The 19,298-nt window shown below is 47.3% G+C and overlaps 1 protein-coding gene and 1 pseudogene across 1 annotated transcript; both read right to left on the bottom strand.

Moving 5' to 3' along the window:
• Positions 1 to 904: 904 nt before the first annotated feature.
• NOL9 (nucleolar protein 9) lies at positions 905 to 18,834 on the bottom strand. Its single transcript, XM_065935853.1, has 12 exons — positions 18,451 to 18,834; positions 17,143 to 17,362; positions 16,513 to 16,640; positions 13,975 to 14,110; positions 13,755 to 13,851; positions 13,112 to 13,209; positions 8,134 to 8,295; positions 7,658 to 7,955; positions 7,191 to 7,302; positions 5,440 to 5,617; positions 4,499 to 4,632; positions 905 to 3,926 (listed from the first exon to the last, which is right to left on the bottom strand). Exons 1-12 carry the CDS (start codon positions 18,820 to 18,822, stop codon positions 3,768 to 3,770), a joined length of 2,094 nt encoding a protein of 697 aa, XP_065791925.1. The 5' UTR covers positions 18,823 to 18,834; the 3' UTR covers positions 905 to 3,767.
• Positions 15,449 to 15,572, bottom strand: LOC136170175 (U2 spliceosomal RNA; annotated as a pseudogene).
• Positions 18,835 to 19,298: the final 464 nt, after the last annotated feature.

Here is a 19,298-nt window from a genome sequence, read left to right as displayed (position 1 = left end):
CCGCGGCCCACCCTCTGTCCTCTTCTTTTCCTGGCAAAGCCTTGGAACTCTTTCACTTGGCCAAACCTTTCTGGAGGCCCTGCATCACGTGTCTCCCCTACTGCACAGATGGGCCCCATATTTATCTTAGCCACTGTTCAGGCTCAGCCCGGCAGCCAAGTCTCGTTGCCTCCGCCAGGCCCCACCCTGGGGCTGAGGGCAGAGGGGCCAAGCAGTCGCTCGGGGAGAGGCAGTTACAGGCACAGACCCCCGACTTGCTGGCTGGCTTCCTTTCTATTTGTACTCTTCTGGGAACAAAATTCTTTTTCCTGCTAATAGAGTCTCAAAGATAGTCCAGGAGTGACGTAACATACATCCTTGAGCCTGGTGGTTCAGATGGTAAAGAATTTGCCTGCAATGCAGGAGACCAGGTTTGATCCTGGGTCGGGAAGATTCCCTGGAGAAAGGAATGGCAGTCAGGACTGTGTGGCTAACATTTGGAGCCCAAAAACAGAAATGAAGCTAACTTCCCTTGGAGCTCACCCCACTAGATAGTGAAACAGGAAAAAGGTGCGGGCGCTTGCGGAGGCCTCCCCTCTTCCCTGCCGTGACACCCGGTTTCACTACCCCCTTCCAAAGTTTCTGCCATTTCTTCTAAGCATTCAAACCATTTCCTGGAATAAAATGGTCTATATATGGGACAAAATGACACAAATTTACATTCTCAAAAATATTTATTGATACAGAAGTTCACATGTAAGTGAAAAAAACTGGATAGAAACCATACATACAGTTGGACAAACAGGTTTGTAAAACACACAAACGCACATGTGCAGTTTAGAAAAATACTGGGTGAGACAGTGTCACGGCGTCAACAGTGATAACACGGTGGTGGACTTCAGGATCGTCTCCTACGCAGGTGAGCTGACATCATGATTTTAAAAGCAGTAGTGGGGCTTATGAAAAACTCCAAGGGGCAGGTGACGGGTGGAAGCCTGAGCAGGACCCCTAGCAGGAAGGACGGTGCCACTGCCTGGGGGCCGTAGCAAGATGTTTTCAGATGCGAACACTGAGTTTCTGCTCTGACCCAGGGTGACTTTGAGGAACACAGTCTTCCTCCTGTCTGCTAGGATTTACAACCCAGCCAGAGACAGGCCACATGCCAGGAGTTACTGCTAGGTCTGTTGAGGATGTGTCTCATGCCTTCCTCATGCGGGGACCCCGAGAGAAGCGCCACCCATCCATCTTAAAGAAGGTCACGGGCTCGAGTGAAACACCCCTCAAAGCTACACTGCCAGCTGGTGGCCCAGTCAGGACATGGACTCAGAGCTCCAACATCACAGACTTCTGGTAACAACCACATGGCCTCACCCAAATCTAAGGGAAAGAATGAGCAATCTAAAAATCACCATCCCCTGTCACTTGGTCCTCACGCCATCTTCCGGGCAGAGACCTGAGTGTCTGCGAGGGTGAGGACCTGCCCATCACAGAGGTCCTGGTATCGGCAAGGGGTGCCCCTTGGCTCAGCTGGGGCCCCACCACATGTCCTCTCCACCCCTGTATCCTCTCCAGTTGGCCAATCTCAAGAGTTTGTTTTCTCAAAAGTCATAATCCCAAGGCCAGCTCACCTACTCCTCTCCCCTTTCTCAAACTTCAGTTCTACACTGGGGTCTCCGAGGACAAACTGGTTCCTGTCCCCAAGACCTACCTGGGGACGGATGGGAACAACATAACTACCTTTCCTCACAAAATTAAATCAACCCTAAAATTGGAGGATTTTTTTCCCCATTTTTCATGTTTACCTGTCCTGAAAACAGGTTTGAAGAACTGATTTTAACAAACCATAAAAATCAGTGACTGAGGGTTTCCATGTTCTAAGTCATATATTCCTTTGATTTTCTTAAAATAAGTTATGTACTACTTTGAAAAGCACACAGAAATGACTAAGAGTTGTTTGGTTTTTCACATCCCATGGGGCATGCAGGATCTTAGCTCCTCGACCAGGGATTGAACCCTTGGCCCCTGCCGTGGAAGCGCAGCGTTCTAACCAATGGAGCACCAGGGAGGTCCCAGGAGTTTTTGTCAAGTGTATCTCCAACACAGAGCTCTCACTGGCCATCCTGAAGCAATATACACTGTGGAAATGACAGAAGCCTGAACCATCAACACTGATTATCCAACGGGCCAACACCCAGGGTGTGTGCACCATTGCCAGTCTGACTAGCACACCCAGGAGCTGACCACAGGGCCATCTCCAGCATCTCTAGATACTGAGAAAGGCCTCAAGGGGATCCTCTGCCATCTCCAACACCCCATGGCCAGCTGACCAATGGCTGACAGCTCCCTCTAGTGGCAATGTTATTTTCCTTACCAATGGGGACCGATGGGCAACTTTAAAGGCCAGCAGGAAACAGGCTAAGGGCGAGTCAGGATTTAATGAAAACGGAAATGACAGATGACCACTTTCATTCTTCCCAAGACTTACTGCTAAAGACCTAAGTATCATTGTAAAGATACAGGAACTTGTGAAGGAGGCAAAAAGTTGACAATAGATTGACTGCAAAAGTCGCTGCAAGGCCAAGATAGAAGAACATGTATGTACAAGTTAACTTAGATATAAATAAGATGCAACTAAGAAACTAGACTTTAAATGGTCTCTAAAGATCAAAGCTGATCCTGGAGGGTGACAAGGGCTCTACGAGATGAGGGATCGGTCCCCAGAACACTGAAGACAATGATGATCAACACCTTAAACGGACGTAAACCGTAAAACCCTCACATCCTAACAGTGGTCCTTCCAGGCGTCCTGCTTGGAAGCTGGAATTCAGAGCACCAGGATGAAATGCTGCTACTGTAGGCATCTCAGCGTCCTAAACGCAGACACGATGTGATGTGAACTGGCCAGCCTGTTTACCAAACCATTTCCAACTCTGGAGGTTAATGAACACTGATTCCAGGGAAAAGATGATGAAGGGGGGCCCACCATTTCCTCTGAAGCCTCTGGGAGTCCAACACCACCACCGGCATGGAGCTCATGTCCAGCCACTGAAACCAATAGCAGGAGCCGCTCCACTGGGCCTTGGTCCAAACAGCCCAGTTTCCGGCTCTGCTCACTGTGCATTTTCCATCTCAGATGAAAAGTCAATCAGGACAAACTGAGTTTTAAAGGGGCCACAGGACAGGCTTCCTGGGTTTGAGAACATTTTTTCAAGGTAAAATTTTTCAGCATCAGATTTCTAAAAGATGAAGGGTTCTTGAGGCAAACTCTTACCTATGAAACCTTGAATAAATTTAACACCAAATATAAGCATAATCCTCAACCCATGTGTACAGAAGAGGCTGGGGAGCATCCAGTGAGCAGGGTTGGAAGCACCCCCAAGCGAGGACCACAGGGCAACTCTGTACTCTTCTAGGCTCTCCATCCCACCAGATGTCCTGCTTACCCCCTCGAGACATTTCTGTGGTCCAGTTTCTCTATTTTTATCCAGATACCAACAACCAGGTCCTTGAAAAACTTCATGAGGAATCGACCATGTTCTGTTTCAAAGGTGCATGAACTGTTCCCTGCTTCTTGATTCCTTTAGAAAACGAAACAGAAGACTAGGGAAAACCTCTGTCATGTCGATTTAAGAGTAAACGTACTCTAAACACATCCATGAGCCACGTAGGAAACACTGTACTGTTTGCTACGTAAGCATGCTGTTCTGTTCGTGGTCATAGAACCCTATCGTCCACTGATGCCAGGCTGGAGATGGTCCAGCTTTCTGGGAGGAAGGTTTCTTCCTGTATTAAGAACATTGGTATGTTTTTCGATAGAACTTAGCTTTGGGATGTCCTTTCTCTTTATATGTTGCCCCACTTTCTCTTGCTCCAATTTTCTCTGATGCTCCAGGAAGCTTAAAATTATAATCTGTCGTGACATAAGGTATGGTCCCTTCGAGCCCACGCTGAAATAGAAACACAGAGAAAACATGTGGAACACTTAGAATCTGGTCAAGATGGAAGACAGTATTAGATTGCTCCTAAGATCCTCAGCTCCCCTTCCTTGGAAGGGCCCACTTACACTTCAACCCCCCAAACACGTCCAACAGCAAGAGATGGGGCTCTCTCTTGAACCAGCAGGTGACGAGGGGGACACTGGCTGCCTCCCCAGCTGCCTACAGGTCCTGCTGTTTGGTCTGGGGCCACACGGATGCCCTTGGCCAATGTGACCTTCTGTGACCTTTCCACAAGAGCCTCTGAAGGCTGTCTTCAGGAAGGGTCACCCTGGGGTCACCACCTCTGTGCTTTTTCTCCCACACCCATGCCTGCGATGACGGCTCTACCTGGGGCTCCCACCCGAGGCAATGGGGACTCACGCCCCAGCCCTTCAGGCCATGTGAACATGTCACCTGGCCTTGTCCATTTCTACGAAAAAGTGTAAGTTTCCCAAACAAGAACCTGCTCTGTGACTCCCGCCCCAATTTCAGGTCCACACTTTGCCATGGACATAGCCAGCAAGCTCCAGGGCTGCACATACCTGGCTCTTGAGAACACACTGTGGGATGGACACGGCTCCGACCAGCAGACAGTTCACATGTCTCAGCTCCTCTGGGGGCACGGGAGTGAGGATGTGGTAAAGCCTCTTCTCCATGTCGATCCCCCTGCAAATCCCTTGAGGACACACAACACACAAGATCATTCTCCAGAACTGCAGAATGGCTTATGAGTTTTCTAACGTCCCTGGTGTTACGGTAGAGAGCAATCCACCTGCCGATGCAAGGGACAAGGGTTCCATCCCTGGTCTAGGAGGATTCCATGTGCCGCGGAGCAGCTAAACCCGTGCCCCACAACTACCGAGCTCCTGCGCAGGGTGAGAACCTATGAGACTGAGGAGTCTGACACTCTGAAAACAGAAGGCATCAGGCTGGGGTGTGGACTGTGAGGAACAAAATGAAGGGGTGCCAGGCAGGACCCAGGGGCCTGACCCAAATACAGAGTAAATCTTTCAAGGACCATTTACCGCCAGTGCAGGGCAGGAGGAGGAGTTGCGGGCGGAATGTCAGGGAACGGTTGATGGATCTATCAGGACCTCAGTGTCGGACTGAAGTCTTAGATGCCAGAGAGACAACTAAGCAGAAAAGTGACTGGTAACATGGGCTTGGAGCCGACGTGCTGGAGAGCATGTACAGAGGTCAGCCTACAATGGACCGAGAGCTGCAGTTTTCTGTGGGATGGCCCCCAGGAAACGTCAGATGACAGGGAGGCCCGGCCAGGCCTTGAGGACTCCTGTGTTTAGAGAAGCTGGCAGGACAAGCAAAGAACTGCTTCCTTCCTGCCCCCCACCCCCCAGGGCCCACTTCACAGAGGATAGACCACTCCAGGCAAATGACAGCAACAAGGTCAAGCCCTGCCAATCTACAGCTGCTCAGGTGGGTCAATTTCAGTAGGTTTACACTCAGATTTTCCTCTCAGACTCACCAAACCCCACACAATCGCAGATGGGACTCTGGGCAAGCAGGATGGGCCCGCTAGCGTATCCCCTGACGTCATCCAGGATCTTGCAGAGCCCGACCCAGCTGGCGTTCACAGCATACAGGATGTGGGTGGGGGCCACGTCAGCGTGGATGATCCGGAGCGCGATGGCATTGAAAGGAACCTGGAGGACACACGTTCACCCCCTCCAGTGATCTGACTCAAAAGACTACTTGTGTTAATAGTTTCTACAAGCTGACGAGTCATCTATCTGAAGTTTTATCTGTCAAACTGCCCACCAAAACATATCTAAACAGAATGGAAACTATTTAGTGTTTCACTGCTTTACACTGAGAACCTAGGAAAATTACACAAAGCTCCTGCACATCAACAACACTTGCTAGAAATCTAAATTGAATGCCTGCAACGCTGTCTAAAGAGACACATGAGAAAAAAAAAGAAAAAGAAAAAAAAATTAACAACAACAAAAAAAGAGACACATGAGATGCGAATTTGGGGACATCTGCATGAGCTGAAGGTAGGAGGGAGACTGGAAACTCATCACCAACAGGTCTCCGGGTGGAAGGAAGTAAACATCCATAGAGAAGTCCCCTGAGGGAATTACTGAATTAAGAAAAATGGACCATCTTCCTGGAGCACCCAGTAAAGGACTACTTTTAACAGGTAACTCTCTGGGTAACTACAAACTTTTAAAATAGAAAAGCATTTTTTTAAACATTTTATTTAGGCTTCAAAAACACATGTAAATTTGTAACAAATGGCAGTTTACATTACTGCCAGATAAGTTTCAAGTCCAGTTACAGAGCATCACCAATGATTATAAACTGGAGCAAATCACCCCAAAACTCCACTAAACCAACTGCCTTGGGTTCTTCAGTGGAGGGGGCTTGGAAGCCTGGGGTCAACCTCACCATTGGGCTTGGGAAACATGACGCTGCCCCCCGACCCCACACTCCCTGGTCACGGCCCCTGCCTGTGCGACCTCCGCCCAGCGTCTCCACCTGCCTGCCTGAGCCCAGTCTTCTAGCTGTAAGCGGGGTCTGTACCAGCACCTTCCCCGCAGGCGCAACAGAGCGCCTGGCCCACTGTGTGCTCAGCACTGCGCAGGCCAAACAGCGGAGTGAGGGCTCTGGTCCAGAGTCAGGCCACTTGGGCGCCAGCCAGTCCCAGCCCAGACTCTTCCTATGTCCTGTGGGAAAGCTGAGTCTGCCCCTGGCCTCGGTGAGTAGAGGAGAGCCCAGCACAGAAATGACACCTGTTCCTATTTGATTCTTTCATCATCTGGGACCCTAATACTATGGTGGTTTCTTCCCAAAACAATCCTTCAGAGGTTGGAATCCAAGATGTACATACTTTAGAGCTAGAATCAGCCTGTGACAATATCTGAAACACGTTACGAGTGCTCTCCGGGCAGATGCACATTCTGCGAGGCCCATCACCACCGCTCACAGCCCAAGTCACAGATGGCCAATCGGCAGAAGGGAGGAGCTGGGCTGCAGTGTGTGGCCCCAGGGCCACCTGTGGTGTTAGGCAGAACATTCCTGATCGGGATGGAAACCAGGGTCAGTTCCTCTGGAGCTGGATCCACTCCCACCGGATCCCTCAGCTCCCGTCTCTAAAGTGGGCACAGTCGCCACATCAACACCTCAGGGCTGAAGATGACATGAGTGAAGGGGTATAAAGAGGTGAGATAGGCACACAGGAAGTCAGACAATCCCCCTGAGAGCTCAGGTTACCTGATAGGGGGTCAGACCATGTAAGGCACACAGTGGCTTCGGCACTGGGGGCTGCAACTGGCTCAGGTAACCCAGCACTGCCAGTTCACGAAGGACTCTGTTATGTGATTCTCTGAAAAGTAAATCAGAAGAAGGTGAGAGGGCCCACCTCCCGCTCAGAGACGGGGCCCACCTGTCCTGACACAGTCCATGTCCCAACCTCAGGACCTGCAGACCTTGCCTCTCCATAAACCCACTGGAGATCGTTCCGGTCAAAGCTCCTAGAGGGGCAAGCAGACCTGGAGACCAATTCTGGGCATTCCACCGGGAAAGGAACCATTCGAAACAGAACTGACTTCTCTGTAAACAGGGAGCTCTGATGGAGATCTGAAAGATTTTAGGGGACTGACCCTTTTGAAGGAATCGAGGACCGAAGGCCTTGTCAGACTGAAGAAAACAGAATTCTCCAGCCATGATGGTCTGCTTACCTGTTCCTGGGCGTTTTTCCAGTCACAAACTCTGACTTCACGAACATCAGCTTGTATCCCGTAGACATAACTGGACTCTCTTTTTCTTCGTCAGCAAACTCCAAATTCTCAGCAAACTCAGGCAGGTGGAAACCTCTGTTTCTGACTCTGGATTTGCGTCTTGTGTACAAGCCGTCCATGTCGTCCACGAAGTTGGGGGTGAGGTCTGGCATGTATTTACTCCGGTCAGAGTTAAATTGGACGACGTGGCTGGGCGACAGCAAGCGGATGAGGTCAATGAGAAGCAGGAGACCCTGGTCTGCAAGGAAGTAAACGACATAGCCCAGTCAGTACATCTGGGTGGTGATGTGTGCCCATGAGAGGCTGAGACAAGGAGCCTCCTAAGGACTGGGCTTCAGAACTAACATCTGAAAGCCACGCACGCACCCGTTCCCATCACCCAACCCTTCTTGCCAGATGCACCTCCACGGACTCACCTGCCACCCAGCCCATGGTGTTGATGATAAGAGGGGCCTCTCGCTTGTAGGAGCTGAAAACATACTTTATTACCTCAATATAGTTTTCAAAGTTGTTTTTACAAGAAGTTTTCCCATAATAGACCATTTTCTGGGGTGTCCTCTGGTGGGTGAAAGGTGGTCCTAAGAAGATAAAGGTGTAGGTCATTGATCCATGAGAACCTAAGAGGTGGCAGAGGTTGTGGTCCAGCCATGATCCCTGACGAAGCTGCTCAGGAAATCTGAGTCTGCCCGACCACTAGGAATAGCTACGCTCTCACTTTTGGAAATCTAAGCTTTCAATTTCAAACACAGACACACCTGCATTTATACAGTTAGCCCCAACTACGTCCTAACATGGCCATTCAGTCAACAAACATCTACCGGACGTCTACTGCGTGCTGGGCATTGTTCTAGATATTTAGGACACATCTGCGAACAGAAAAAACACCCCCACAGGGTTTACACACAGTAATTAATAACAACAGTAATCACCTGCTGGAATACAGTACTTACTATGTCCTACATGTGCTGCAGAGTCTCTAGTTTTCATAAACCCCCATGACACAGCTAGTATTTACTTTCTTGATTTTTACAGACGGGGAAGCTGAGAAAGAGATTACCTTGACCCAGGTCACACAGCTAGTAGGGATCAGTGGGACTTGAACTCAAGCAGTCCAGCTTGAGAGGACACACCCTATCACAGCAGCAGTCTGTCCAGCCCAAGCCACTTCCCATCCCCTCCGGTCAGGGCTGCGGCCGGGGTCAGCACCCACGGCAGGCAGGTGACCAGACCATGTCGTGACACAGTCACAAGGGCCGTGGTCAGTGTGGCTGGGGCGAGGCCACCTAGGGAAGAGCTGGCGAGGCGCCCCTCAAGCTTGGAGACAGGGGACTTGGGGCAGTCCACAACTGAGAGTGGCCTGCGTGGTCTAGGGACTGAGCAAATACAAACGGAATGAACAAATATGTAAATACACTGAGAATAACTGCAGCCAGGGTTCTCAGCATTGGAAAGGGGGCTGATAAATGTGGAAGGCGGAAGGCTAACTAGGATGAACCCTGGGTGCGAGATTAGAATCTGAATGATCACAATTCCTTGCTGGTCTAGGGGTTAGGACTCTGTGCCTCTACTGCAGGGGACCGGGTTGGATCCCTGCTCAGGGAATAAGATCCCAAAAGCGACGCAGATTGGCCAAAAAAAAAAAAAACAAAAAAAACAACGATCAGTGCAAATTCATAGTTCTTAATAAACAGAAACCTATACAAAGACATATGTATGTACATATATGTGCACAAATATACACACATATTATGTATGTACACATATGACATGTATGGGTTTAAGTATATGTATATTCCCTAACTGTCCACTGAGGGGCAATGACACCCAGAAGAAAACGAAAACACCACACCTAGTTAGATCAGAAAACACTATTTTAAGCAACTGATCAAAGCTAACATCTCTGGTAACAGGATAAACTGACAGCATGTTGATACGACAGAGAACACAGTGTCACTTCTAGGTCTAAATATGGGAAAACCACAAAAGAACTCTTCAAACTGTCAAGGTTACAGAAGATTAGAAAAGCCAGATAACAGTCTCCATATTAAAGAAGACTAAAGAGTTTTAAGTACGCATTGGGCCTACACAGATGACTGAGACAAAATGGACAAAACTGAGTAACTACACTATAGCAATATCACTATGCTGATTTTGGTGGTTGTATTTATGATGATGTATCCATGGCCTTGTTTTTAAAAATACGGTAAAAAAGGAAAAAAAAATTAAATGAAACAGAGAAAATGTAAAAAGAGGAACAAGGAAACCAGCTAAAAGAGAGGAATTCCCTGGCGGTCCAACGGTTAGGACTCTGCACTTCCACTGCTGGGAGCCTGGGTTTGATCCAATTGGGGATCTAAGATCCCACAAGCTGCACTGCGTGACCGAAAACAACAACAAAAAATCGTGGAGAAAAAAAAAAAAACACACCACATACACACACACACAACTTTTTAAATAAGAAAGAACAAAAACAAACAATAAAACCTCACAAAAATCAGTAATGTTCCTACACACCAGCAATTAACAATTTGAAAAGGGAATTAGAATAGCAATTGCATTTACAATAACTAAAAGAATTAAATCCTTAGGAGTGAATCTAACCAAGGAGGTAAAACATTGCTTAAAGAAATTAAAGAAGATATAAAAAATAAGAAAGAAAAAAAGAATTAGAAAGACATCCTGTGTTCATGGATAGGAAAATGTTAATACTATCTCAGCTACAGATTGCATGCAATCCTTGGGACTTCCCTGGTGGCCCAGTGATTAAGACACTGCTTCCATTGCAGGGGCGTGGGTTCGATCCAAGGTCGGAGAACTAAGATCCCGTATGCCTCGCCACCCAGCCAAGTGAAAAACAAGATTGAATACAATCCCTATCAAAATTCTAACAGCCCTTTCCCCAGAAATGAAAAAGCCTATCCTAATATTCATATGGAATTGCAAAGGGCCTCAAAATGACCAGACAATCTTGAAAAAGAATAAAGCTGGAGGATTCACATTTCCCAATTTTGAACTTCTTACAAAGGCACAGTAATTAAAAGCGTGGCACTGGCCTAAGGGCTACGTGTAAACCAATGGGATAAAGAGCACACACAAAAAAAATCCTTGCACGCGTGTGCTTCCCAGGTGGCGCTAGCGGTAAAGAACCCACCTGCCAATGCAGAACACACAGAACTGCAGGTTCCTTCCCTGGGTTGGGAAGGTCCCCTAGAGAAGGGCATGGAAACCCACTCCAGTATTCTTGCCAAGAGAATCCTATGGACACAGAAGCCTGGCGAGTTACAGACCATGGGGTCGCAAAAAGTCAAACATGACTGAAGCAACTCAGCACACACGGATGTATAGATGTGTGGTCAAATGATTTTCAACATGAGTGTCAAGACCATTCAGTGTGGAAAAGAACAAATAGATAATGAAATCTGGACATCTGTGTACATAAGAACGAAGTGAGACCCTTCTCTTGTGTCAAACATAAAATGTAACTCAAAATCGATCAAAGACCTAAGTGCTAGAGCTAAAACTCGCAGAATTCCTAGAAGAAAACATTACAGAAAATCTTTATGAGACTAGATTTAGTAACAACATGGATGATCCAAAAAGCATAGGCAACAAAAACATAAAAATTAAGAACTTTTGTGCATCGAAGGATATTATTAAAAGCAAATAAAATGACAAAGTATCTGCAAATTGCATATCTAGCAAGGAATTAACATCCAGAATATATACAGAACTCCTAAAACTCAAAGAACCCAATTCAACAGTGGGCAAAGGACTAAAACAGCCATTTCTCCAAAGCACACGTACAAATGGCTAATAAACATGGAAAGAGGCTCAACACCATTAGTCATTAGGGAAATGCAAACCAAGACCAAAAAGAGATTACTTCCATCCTTGAGAAAGGCCATGATCAAAATCACAAGTATTGTTGAAGATATAGAGAAATCAGAACCCTTGTGAATTACCAATGGGAACGTAAAACAGTGCAGCTGCTATAGAATAGTCTGGCAGTTTCTCAAAAAGTTAAACATGACCACTCGTGGGTGTGTATGTATACATGTATATGTATATATATCCAAAGGAATTGAAAGCGGTGGCTTGAACAGATAGTTGTAACCAATAATCATGGCAGCGTTAGTCACAACAGGTAGAAAAGTAGAAACAATACAGGGGCTTCCCTGGTGGTCCAGTGGTAGAATCTGCCTGCCAATGCAGGGGACAGAGTTTGATCTGTGATGATTCTACATGTCATGGAGCAACTAAGCCCTGGCGCCCTAGAGCCTGTGCTCTGCAACAAGAGAAGCTACTACAATGAGAAGCCTGCCCACCACAACAAAAAGTAGCTCCCACTTGCTGCAACTCAAGAAAGTCCGTGGGTAGCAATGAAGATCCGGCACCATCAAAAATAAATAAATAAAAACACAGCTAAAAAGATAGACAAAATGTGATATACATACATTGGAATGATTTTCAGCCACAAGAAGGAGTTAATTTTGACATATGCTACAACTCAATGGACATGAGTCTGAGCAAACTCCGGGAGATGGTGAAGGACAGGGAAGCCTGGCGTGCTGCAGCCCATGGGGTCGCAAAGAGTCGGACATGACTGAGCGACTGAACAACAATATGAACAGATCTTGAAACCTCTATACTTAGTGAAAACAGCCTAACACAGGAGCACAAGTACTGCATGATTTCACTTAAGATGAGGTGCCCAGACAGGCAGATTCACAGGGAGGGACAAGCAGCACATCAGAGGTCCTCAGAGGGTGGAAAGGGATGCACTGTTATTTAATGGACACAGCATTTCAGTCTGGGACAAGGAAAATGTTTTGGAGGCAGACAGTGGTAATGATTATACAGTGCTTCAAGTGTATTTGATGCCACAGTACTGTACATGTATCAATAGTCAAAATGATAAGTAACACATTATATACATTTTTGTATTAAAAAAAGCAGTATGGGACTCTGATTTGGATTCTGAAACATGAAAAGGGTATTAGTAGGGTAACTAATGGATTCTGAAAAAATCTATAGATTAGTTAATAGTATTAGATCAATGTCAATTTCTTGGTTGAGATCATTGTGTAGGGTTATGTAAAATGCTCCTATTAGAAGAAAGTGTTTCTAATTTACATAAAATAAAATGGATGGTAGTTCCATTTATTAAAATAGAACCCTAAAAAAAAATTAAAATAAAATAGAACCCTAGAAAGGTATCATTGGGTTTTTAGGGGGTTTTTTGAGACCAGAGGAATACTTATGAGAAGACCATAAGTTTCATGGGGAGATGTGTTTATCTTTTTATATTTTATACTTTTGTACTCTTTGACTTTCTTGTATCATTACTTTTGTACTGTGTAAAACCAAGACATTTAAGAAATGCAGAATACATACCTAGAACTGGTTCTGTAATATTAAGCAAAGAAATGCAACCCGGAGGAGTAAATTCTGTCTGCCCCAGATCACATTCCAAATAATCAACGCAGGATATACTGAAAATTTAAAAGAAAGAAAAAAATCTTAACTCGCTTTATTTACCGTGTCCAAAGTAAATCAGAACATAAAAGATTTTACATGACACACAGGCATACTCCACCCCACACAGCCTTGTAGGCAGAATGCTCTCAAGATGACACCAGCACAGAAAATATCAGTGAAGAGAAAACGGGATGCAGGCCCGGCTACAGTGTCCAATCGCTATATGGTTCTAACTCTGCCTTTCCTCAAACTTTACTTTTTAAATGCGACAGACTTCATCCCCGCTCTGACTCTGGGTTTGGACAAAAACAAACTCTGAGATCAACTGATGGCTCTTGTGAGCTCCCCGACCGGCAACGTGGGTACACCTGAGAGCGCTATAGCTGCACCCCAAAACGGTACAACCAGGAGGCCTCCCTCGGCTGAGTGTCTTTGTACAGAGTTGTATGTCATCTCTATGGAGGAGCTGAGATGCATTCCCATCTGGCTTCTCAAATAAGAAATCCTACTTCCTGCTGAAAGTCTGGCAATATGTCACAATAGGATTAAAAACTCTTACCTATTTAACAGCTGGTTAATGAGGTATCTATTAAATGTTGACTTTCCAATGTCCTGGCAGCCACAAACCAGAATGACAGGGCAGCTGTCTGCTTCTTCTGGAGGGGAAACAAACATTGATCCCTGACATGAGCCGTCGTCTTTAGGACTCTGATCATTAACAGTAATCCTCTGAGGCTCTGGCGGACGAATGCTAGACTACATCAGTTTGTATCACTCACCGCTAGAAATGCTCACTAACTCTTCCATGACTGCAAAGGCACTCTCCGTTAAACGCAAACCAGTTTTTTTTTTCTCTCTTCTAATACCCACAGATCTCAAGGCACAATACTCAGAGTTAATCTGGAAAGTCCGGACCTGAAAATAACAACATAATGTGCTTCTTTTACTATGGTTCAAAATTAATAAGCCTCAAATAGTTATGGGCTACAAAAGATAACTTTGGGGACTTCCTCGGTGGTCCAGTGGCTAAGACTCCACACCCCTAATGCAGAGGGCCCGGGTTTGGTCCCTGGTTAGGGAACTAGATCCCACAAGCCGCAACTGGGACTTCGCATGCCATAACTAAACATCCTGAGAGGTACAACTAAGACCTGGGGCAGCTAGATAAATAAATATTAAAAAGGAAGAAAAAGATAACTCTGATCCCTCCTTTCGTCTCACCTCTCAGTTGATTCTCAACTATTAATCACTGAGGGCAAAATAAGAACATGTTATAAAATGAGATAATCTAAAGGTTACTCTCTGCCTTATATGAAAATATAATTCCAGAATGTACTAACACATAGGCTTGGGGGTGGGGGAAGTTATCCAAGAAAGATCATAAGGAATCTAAATACTGGTGCTTGAGTAAGTTGCAGGAAAAAAAAATCTGAAAGTAAGTGAAAAAGGAACAGGTTTGATCACAGCACCTGAAACACTCACTGTCAGGTCGGGTCTCCATGTCCACCTCTGTGGCCCTCCCGGGCTGCTAGATTCTGCACTGGACTAAATTAATGTGACCACAGGAGCCCGTGCATCATCCTGCTCGTATTACTTAGCTTCTCTCTCCTTCCATGTCAAACCCCCAACCCCTGCCTACTCCCTATGCCCCTACTCAGTGATACCCCGATCCATTTCACAGAGTAAGAGGAAACAATCAGAAGAGAGCTTCTGCTTGCTCCATCCCTGTCCTGGGCATTTCCTCCAGCCACTCTCAAGGAAGCACCTCTGCTCCCAAGGCCAACAGACCACACAGACAGACCCCTCCCTCCATCCTCTCTCCACGGCACCATCAGCATGCTCTCCTGTGGCTCTTTCCTACAAGCTGTGTTCGAGCATGTGGTTCTTTCCATCCATCTGAACAAAACCCAGAACTCTCTCGACCAGGCTTACTCTTCCAACCTGTTTCATCTCTTTTTTCCCTTTATAGCTGAACTCTCTAAAAGCAAAATCCCTAACCACTGAACCCTTGAGATCCTCTTTCCCCAGCTCTTGATTCCATTCTGATCAGGATGGCCTGCTCAACAATGCCATGAAACCACCCTGTCCAGAAGGTGAAACTGCACGCAATTCCCTTCTCAGGCCTCATCTCACCATCAGCAGCATCAGGCGCCCCAACTTCCTTCAGAGGCTCCCTGATTACATTCACCGGCTCTCCTTTAACATCAGCACAACCACTCCTCAGTCTCTCTGTTGCTCCTCAGGCTCAGATCTTGAACTTCTTATTTCTAACTGCATCAACTTCTTGGTGTCATTATCCCATCTCATGGGTTTGGGAACCCTCTTCTGATAAGAACAGATACTACACTTGATCTTAGCCCAAAGGCCAAGAAGCAATGGAAGCCTAGTCTACTGAAAGCACCCAAATTTACATTTAAAACCTCTTCTCTGGGCTTCCTGGGTGGCTCAGTGGAAAGAACCCTTCTGCCAATGCAGGAGACATAAGAGACATGGGTTCGATCCCTGGGTCAGGAAGATCCCCTGGAGGAGGGCATGGCAATCCACTGCAGTATTCTTGCCTGGAGAATCCCAAGGACATAGAAGCCTAGCTGTAGTGTCCATAGGGCTGCAAAGAGTCAGACACAACTGAAGCGACTCAACACACAGGCATGTACACAACCTCTTCTCTGAATTTGACTCACACATTCAATCGCCCAGCAGGCATCTCCAATTGGATGTCTAAGAGGCATCTTTCAGCTACAGACCTGTCTCCTCTACAGCCCCATGTCTCAGTGCACTCAGACAGTCCGGCCAAAAAACCTGCTGTTGCTCCCTGATTCCTCCTCACACCTCACATCCAGTCTGTCTGATGTTCCTATAGATTTGGCTCAATTTACTGGCTCATGGGAGACAATTTTAGGAACCAATCTGACTTCAGGAAATTAATAGTAAGGGCAGCAAAAATTTGGAAATGAGGAAAGGGAGAGATGGGAGAAAGTATAAGTACACTGAAATTACTCAGAATTTAGAGAAAATTCATACTGTCTCAAGTTAGTGAATCAAAATATAAAGATAACCATTTAAAAAATACCAAAAGGCATCTAATCAACTATAACAGAAAATGGTGACTTTATCTGGGGAATGAAGCTAAGTGGGGTAGAAGAGACAACTTTTCCGATATATTCTTCTATTGACTTTTTCACTGTACACGTATGTTACATTCTGTATGACTTACAGCACAACATGACAGATAGATTAAGACTAGGGGCATCCTACATAGTTATCTGACTGTTTTGGTGAAAGTAATGAGCAAAACTCTGAATGAAAACTGGTTCTACCTCTTGTACGAAAATGTAAGATAAACCTGGATGGCTGATTATGAAGTTCACGGTGGAGGTTTTCAGACGTTCCAGCAACACGATGGAACACAGAGGAGAAAAACTGCTCATCAAACAATATCTGTCATCTGTAAAGAGAGACATAAGCTGCCTTAGAAACAGCACTCAATCAAATGCTATGCCCTGCGGGACTTTCCTCTCCTCTGCTAAAGTCCACACCTTTTGAGACCAGGAATCATGTATGAGAGCCTTTTTCAGGAGGCCATATTGCATGACAGAAACACACCTGGATGGAGAAGTCAATCCAGGTTTGCTACCTAAACACTGGTGGCCTTGGGTGACTTTCCTCATCTGTGAAATGGTAAAAATAGATTCACTCTCCAGACCTTGGTGAGGGTTTAAATACATACAGTAAAGAGTGCAAGTTTGAGGCCATAGTAAACATCTAAAAATTAATCGCCTTGGGTCTTCCCTGGTGCTCCAGTGGTTAAGACTCCAAGCTTCCACTGTAGGGTTTCTACCAAGGGAACTAAGACCCCACATGCTGCAGGATGTGGACAAAAAAAAAAAAAAAATGTTTTTGCCTTATTATGATACATCCTCAGTAAGTCACTCAGTTCTCTTCATTACCTTGGTTCAGATAAGGTCTGAGCAGAACTCGGGCTTCTCTCTTCATCTCCTTCTTGCTTTTCTCATGCACTGAATAATGAACAGCATTGATGGTCAGGCGAGAGTGGGTATAGGTAGAGAAGACATTTTGGGCAGGCTGGCCTTGGCTGATGGTAAAACCAAACACCTGCACCTGGCCATAGAGGCAGGTCACACGACAGATCCCACTAAAAGTAAAGCCCTAGAGGGAACGAAAAAAGAAAGGAAGAAATAAAGTTACAGATTTTGTTACCAATGACAGAAAACTTCTAAGATTTTAACTGGCTCTTCAGGTTATCAAAAGGAGATGAATTTAAAAAAAGAGATGAATTGCTAAGCAACAGAATACCTTGTAGGTAATGATGTAGTATTTTAAACTAATAGATTAAAATGTGAATACTTTTAACCTAAGATCATATCCTGGAGCAGCCAAAGGGACAGAGTCTGATGCACACCAACCCAAGCGGGCCCCCTGAAGTCATTTCTGCTGTTCTCATGGCTCCCTGTCCTCACAAAGCTACAGTGCCAGTGAAGCCTCTCTCCTCGGCTTATCACTTCCCTCCTGTACTGCGGGGACCTCCCAGACTAACGTCCAGGTGAAGGGTTTGACTGCTGGCTCTGCCTCCACTTATATCTTTGGGGCAGGTTATCTAAGCTATGTTCTGTTTCTTTCTTTAAACATTCCTAGCGGTAATGACTCCATAGAGCATGTAGCACTGAATGAGTTCATATACCCACAACACTTAAGAGCCTGGCATTTCTGAGCACTCGATAAATGCAACCTATTATTACTATTAAAATCCCTCCAGCCCCAAAGACGGAGAAAGCAATGGCACTCCACTCCAGTACTCCTGCCTGGAAAACCCCATGGACGAAGGAGCCTGGTAGGCTGCAGTCCATGGGGTCGCTAAGAGTCGGACAGGACTGAGCGACTTCACTTTCACTTTTCACTTTCATGCATTGGAGAAGGAAACGGCAACCCACTCCAGTGTTCTTGCCTGGAGAATCCCAGAGATGCGGGAGCCTGGTGGGCTGCCGTCTATGGGGTCGCACAGAGTCGGGCACGACTGAAACGACTCAGCAGCAGTAGCAGCAGCAGCTGCCCCAAAGACCTAGAATTCCCTCGGGAGGATACTTGGTACCTTCTGTCCAGCACCACCGCCCGAGGAATGCGCCTGACCCGCGGCCAGAGTACCCGCAGGGGGAAAAGGGCCTCTCCCAGCCTGCAGCTCCCGGGGCTGTGTCCCCACCCTCCCGCGCTGCCCGCCCGGCTCCCCCGGCGAGACCCACCTGCCCCAGCGGCAGCAGCAGGACAGCGCGGCCCGAGCCAGCCGGCCGCACCGGCGGGATCGGGAGGATCGTGGGACCACTCGGGATCGGGTCTTCGGCCGGCTCGGGGCTGGAGGCCCGCCTGCGGGTCGAGGTCTTCAGCCTCTGGAGCGCCGCGGCGCCCGACACCAGACAGCCGCCCTGCAGCCAGTCCCCGCCGGCTGCCTGGGCCTGCAGCAGCCGTCGCCGTAGCCGCCTTCGGCTGCGCCAGCGCAGGTTCCGGAGCCGGCGGCGGGGCCGACGGCTGAGGATGAGCTGGGGCCGGGCCTTGCGGGCTCGCAGCCACGTGTGGCGGGAGGGAACCCGCTTGAGCAGCAGCAAGGAGTCCGCCATGCTGGCTGCCGGGGCCGGTCGCTCGAGAATCTCGCGAGATCCCAACGCTCCGCCCCGCGGCCCGTCAAGGGTCTCGAAGGCGCGGGCGCCCTCTGCCGGCGGTTTTAGCGGCGCACCCTGGCCTCCGCAGGCGCCTGTGTAGCTCGGGCCCCAGGAGGCGGTGGAACCTAGGGACAGCCTGGGCGACACCCGGCCGGGCAGTCCCAGCGAGAGCCCCATTTACATTATGCAAAAGGCTCACCCCGGCTGCGTGGAGAGGGAAAGTCAGATACCCCAAGTCCAGGGCCACCTCTCCGGAAATCCAGCTAGGACTTTTTCCCCCGCCCGCGACTGAAAAAGCTCCAGGATTGACGTTTTAAACAAAACCGGTCTGTTTGCATACCCTCCGTTTGCATGCATTTGTCTTTGAGCTGAAGGGAGCAACTGTGTATAAGGAGGGGAAATGGGGACGATTTACTCAGAATTTCAATTTCAGG

Source organism: Muntiacus reevesi, chromosome 5 (genome assembly GCF_963930625.1).
Source record: "Muntiacus reevesi chromosome 5, mMunRee1.1, whole genome shotgun sequence".
Classification (NCBI taxonomy): domain Eukaryota; kingdom Metazoa; phylum Chordata; class Mammalia; order Artiodactyla; family Cervidae; genus Muntiacus; species Muntiacus reevesi.
Note: the sequence above shows the minus strand (reverse complement) of the source record. Positions and strands in the feature narration are given on the sequence as shown.

Coding starts and splice junctions, on each gene's coding strand:
- NOL9 (XM_065935853.1), bottom strand. CDS start 18,822: ATGGCGGACTCCTTGCTGCTGCTCAAGCGGGTTCCCTCCCGCCACACG. Junction 14,111..16,512: donor CTTACATTTTCGTACAAGAG/GTAGAACCAGTT, acceptor TGTTATTTTCAG/GTCCGGACTTTCCAGATTAA. Junction 8,296..13,111: donor TATTACAGAACCAGTTCTAG/GTATGTATTCTG, acceptor TTATCTTCTTAG/GACCACCTTTCACCCACCAG.